This window comes from Geospiza fortis, unplaced genomic scaffold (assembly GCF_000277835.1).
Source record: "Geospiza fortis unplaced genomic scaffold, GeoFor_1.0 scaffold80, whole genome shotgun sequence".
In the NCBI taxonomy this organism is placed as follows: Eukaryota; Metazoa; Chordata; class Aves; order Passeriformes; family Thraupidae; genus Geospiza; species Geospiza fortis.
Window position 1 is genome coordinate 458,566 of NW_005054551.1, and position 3,459 is coordinate 462,024.

Sequence of the window (3,459 nt, forward strand, 5' to 3'; positions counted from 1 at the left end):
CTGCTCTGACCCCTCGGGAAGGTTCAGTCTCACCCTCTGGGCCTTTGTTTCACTCTCCATCTGGATCAGCCCAGTCTTGGGGTATTTGGGATGTTCTGCACCAGACAGAGCCTCTTCCTTTGGGAATCTCAGCTCTGGAAGCAGCAGATTATTTCCCCCAGGGGAGCTGGGCAGCACCTCCTGACCCTGAGGAAAATCTGCCTCTAAGCACAAAGCAAACACAGCTCAAATCCTCCTGTCAGCACCTCCAGCCCCCATCCTCAGCCTGCCTCTGGCTCCACCACCCCTCCCAGATGGGCAAATCCTGCACAGATTTCTGCACAAGCATCCCAGGATTTTGTGTTCCGCCTCTTCCCAGGCAGCTGAGAGCACCAGGAGGTGGCAGGAGAAGGGGAGGTGCCACCAAACCCGGGGAAATCAGAGGGGTAGAACATTCCAGAAGCAGCTGGACATTGCCAGTCCCTGTGGCTCATCCCAGAAGGGCAACCCTGGAGCTGGGCAGGGTGGCAGAGCCCAGGGGACACTGCAGGGCCACCAGCCTGGGGGTGCTGCTGCTCTGGGGACATCCTGGAGTGCCTGGCACAAGGAAAGAGCTCCTGGAGATTTGGGGTGGTTGAGCATCATTTGGGCTTTGGAGGCCTGGAGATAGGGAAAGGATCTCCCCCCTTCTCTGCATGGACATTGCCAGTCCCTGTGGCTCATCCCAGAAGGGCAACCCTGGGGCTGGGCAGGGTGGCAGAGCCCAGGGGACACTGCAGGGCCACCAGCCTGGGGGTGCTGCTGCTCTGGGGACATCCTGGAGTGCCTGGCACAAGGAAAGAGCTCCTGGAGCATCTTCCCTGGAGCTTTGGGAAGAAACATTCTTTCTGGTTAGTGTTTTAATGAGAATTTTCCTCCTGATCCAGTTTGACTTCAAAACAAAAACTAAACAGGCATCTCAAAGCATCAGTGAGTAACTACTATACCCTTCATTTCAGAGTCAAGAGACTTCTATTCTAAATAACCAAAACAATATAACTCCTGACCTGTACTTTGCAAAGATTTAAACTCAGCATTTTTGGAAAACCCAGCCATCCAGGAAGAATACATGGCTTGCAAATAACTCTTTTTTCCTGGAGAAGGTTACAAAGTGATGCAAGGATGTCAAGCTTTCAGTTATAGCAAGCAATACACAATAGCTCATCCAGAACATGACCTTATTCCATTTATATGGGCAGAATTTCAAGTCTAGTACAGACCTACATGTCCAAAGAGGAGCATAAATGAATCTATTAAGTACAAATTCCTGTTGTGCACACGATATGTAGGGAGCATCATTTGGGCTTCGCAGGCCTGGAGGAGGGAGGGAAAGGATCTCCCCCCTTCCCTGCACCACCTGTGACTGCCAGCCCTGACTCTGGGTTCCTGACAGGGCAAAGTCCATCAAAACCCAGCAAAAAATGGTCCAAAAGTTGCTTTTAGCACCTGAACTTCTGCAAGCTCCATCATTATGTGCACAGCTGGGCAGGGTGGCACAGCCCAGGGGACACTGCAGGGCCAGCAGCCTGGGGGTGCTGCTGCTCTGGGACAGCCAGGACACCCTGGAGAGCTCCAATCTGTGCCTGGCTGGTGAGATGTGAGGCTGGGATGAGCCCCGGATTCACCCCCTGTTTGTCCCCCTGGGAATGTGTCCCTTGGCTGGGATGGCTTCGGGGTCATGGCCTGGCACTCCTGGGTTGTCCCCACAGTGTCACAGAACAGCCCCCATGTCGAGGACACCTCTGGGACATTGAGAAGGGAAATGAGATGAAGTTCTCAAAATGAACCAACACAAAAACAGGGATTTGAAAGCAGGAACCAGAGCCACCTTCTGTTGTTTGCTGGCAACTTCTCCCATCATTTGTTCTGCAACAGCACCTTCCCTTCCCAGTGCAGCCCTTGGCCTGCCCATGTGGCCACAGGGCACAGGAACATCAGCCAAGGGCCTGCCTGGGCACCAGGAGAGGCTCAGGGGGGCTCCCAGCATCAGCACTTCCAGTTTGCACTGAGCTCCACAGCCCTCAGCCCTGGCACTGCCCCCTGCCCTGGCACTGCCCCCTGCCCTGGCACTGCCCCCTGCCCAGTGTCACCACCCTCACCTTCCCCCTGCTGCCCAGCAGGGGCTCAGGCCATGGGGATGTTTCATTCCAGACCCTTCCCCTCCTGCCCCCTGCCCTGCCCTGGGCTCCATCCCTGCTCCATCCCTCGCTGGCCTGGGGATGTTTCTGCAGGAGGTTTCATCCTGCAGGATGTTTCTGCCTTTCCCTGCTGCCCTGGCAGCACTCAGAGCCCAAAGGATTGATTGGGAGCCCAAAGGATTTGAGAGCCCAAAGGATTCCCTGGACAGAGGTTTCCCTCCCCTCCCTGTGGCTGTGACTGTCCCTGCACAAGGCAGGGAAACTGAGGCACAGACAGAGGCCTTGTGCTGCAATTCACTGCCCCCCTGGCTACCAGAGGGGACAGGTTCTGCTGGCCCAGCCCTGCCTGGCCCTGCAGATGAGGCAGGAGGAGCCTGGCTAATCCCAGGGCTCAGCTGGGACGCTTTAACCACAAACAGGTTTCACCTGGAGCAGGCAGTGTGGGGGCAGGTCCACAGGCAGCCCTGCAGCTCCCCCAGGGTGTGTTTATAAACCCACACCCCCCTTGCCCCAGGGGCTCTCTCTCTCTTCCTTTTTCTTTTTTTTTCCCTTTTTTTTTTTTTTGCCTTTTTTTTTTTTTTTTTTTGCCTTTGTGTTTTGGGAGCTTTTGGGGTATTGGGGAGGTGCTGCCTCGGGGTGTTTGGGATGTTCTGCTAGAGCTCAGACCTTTCTCCCAGTGCTCCCCAGCAGGTAAGGACACACAGCCATCAAGCACCCCCTCCTGCAGTGCCCCTGCCTGGGCTGTCCCAGCATTGTCCTTGTGTCACATTCAGGTGAAGGGACAATGTCCTCCCGCGGCCCTGGAGTGCCCCTGGGGCTCAATTCCCAGCCCGGCTGCAGTCCCCCAGTGCCTGCGCTGAGGAATTCCCTCCTGGCACGGCCTCTCCCTCCGCCCTGGAGCTGCTCCCTCGCCCTGCTCGGCCAGGAGGAGCCCGTGGGGAGCTGCACCAGGTACATGGCCAGGCACGGGACAAGGGACACGGCTGGGGTGTGTTTGATCCAGCCTGGGGGGCTCCCGAGGCTGTGCTGGGGCTGTTCTTTGTGCCCTGGGCAAGGCTGGAGTCATTCCCCGTGCCCGGGGCATGGGCTGGGGCTGTTCCCCATGCCCAGGGTAAGGCTATGGTGGTGCCCTGTACCCTGGGCAAGGCTGGTGGGCATGGGCTGGGGCAGTTCCCCATACCCAGGGCAAGGCTGGAGTAATTTCCTGTACCCAAGGCAAGGCTGGTGGGCACGGGCTGGAGTCATTCTCCGGACCCTGGGCAAGGCTGGGGCTGGTCCCCGTCCCCAAGCCCGGGGGAATAAG

At 57.3% G+C, this 3,459-nt stretch overlaps 1 protein-coding gene across 1 annotated transcript in view; it reads left to right on the top strand.

Annotated features, from left to right (window-relative positions):
* The first annotated feature begins 2,940 nt into the window (after window positions 1-2,940).
* Window positions 2,941-3,459, top strand: part of LOC106632026 (la-related protein 6-like) — a 2,424-nt gene continuing 1,905 nt past the window's right edge. Inside the window, exon 1 of the mRNA XM_014310582.1 lies at window positions 2,941-3,090. Coding sequence (XP_014166057.1) covers window positions 2,941-3,090 — 150 coding nt within the window. The remainder of the gene's footprint in view (window positions 3,091-3,459) is intronic.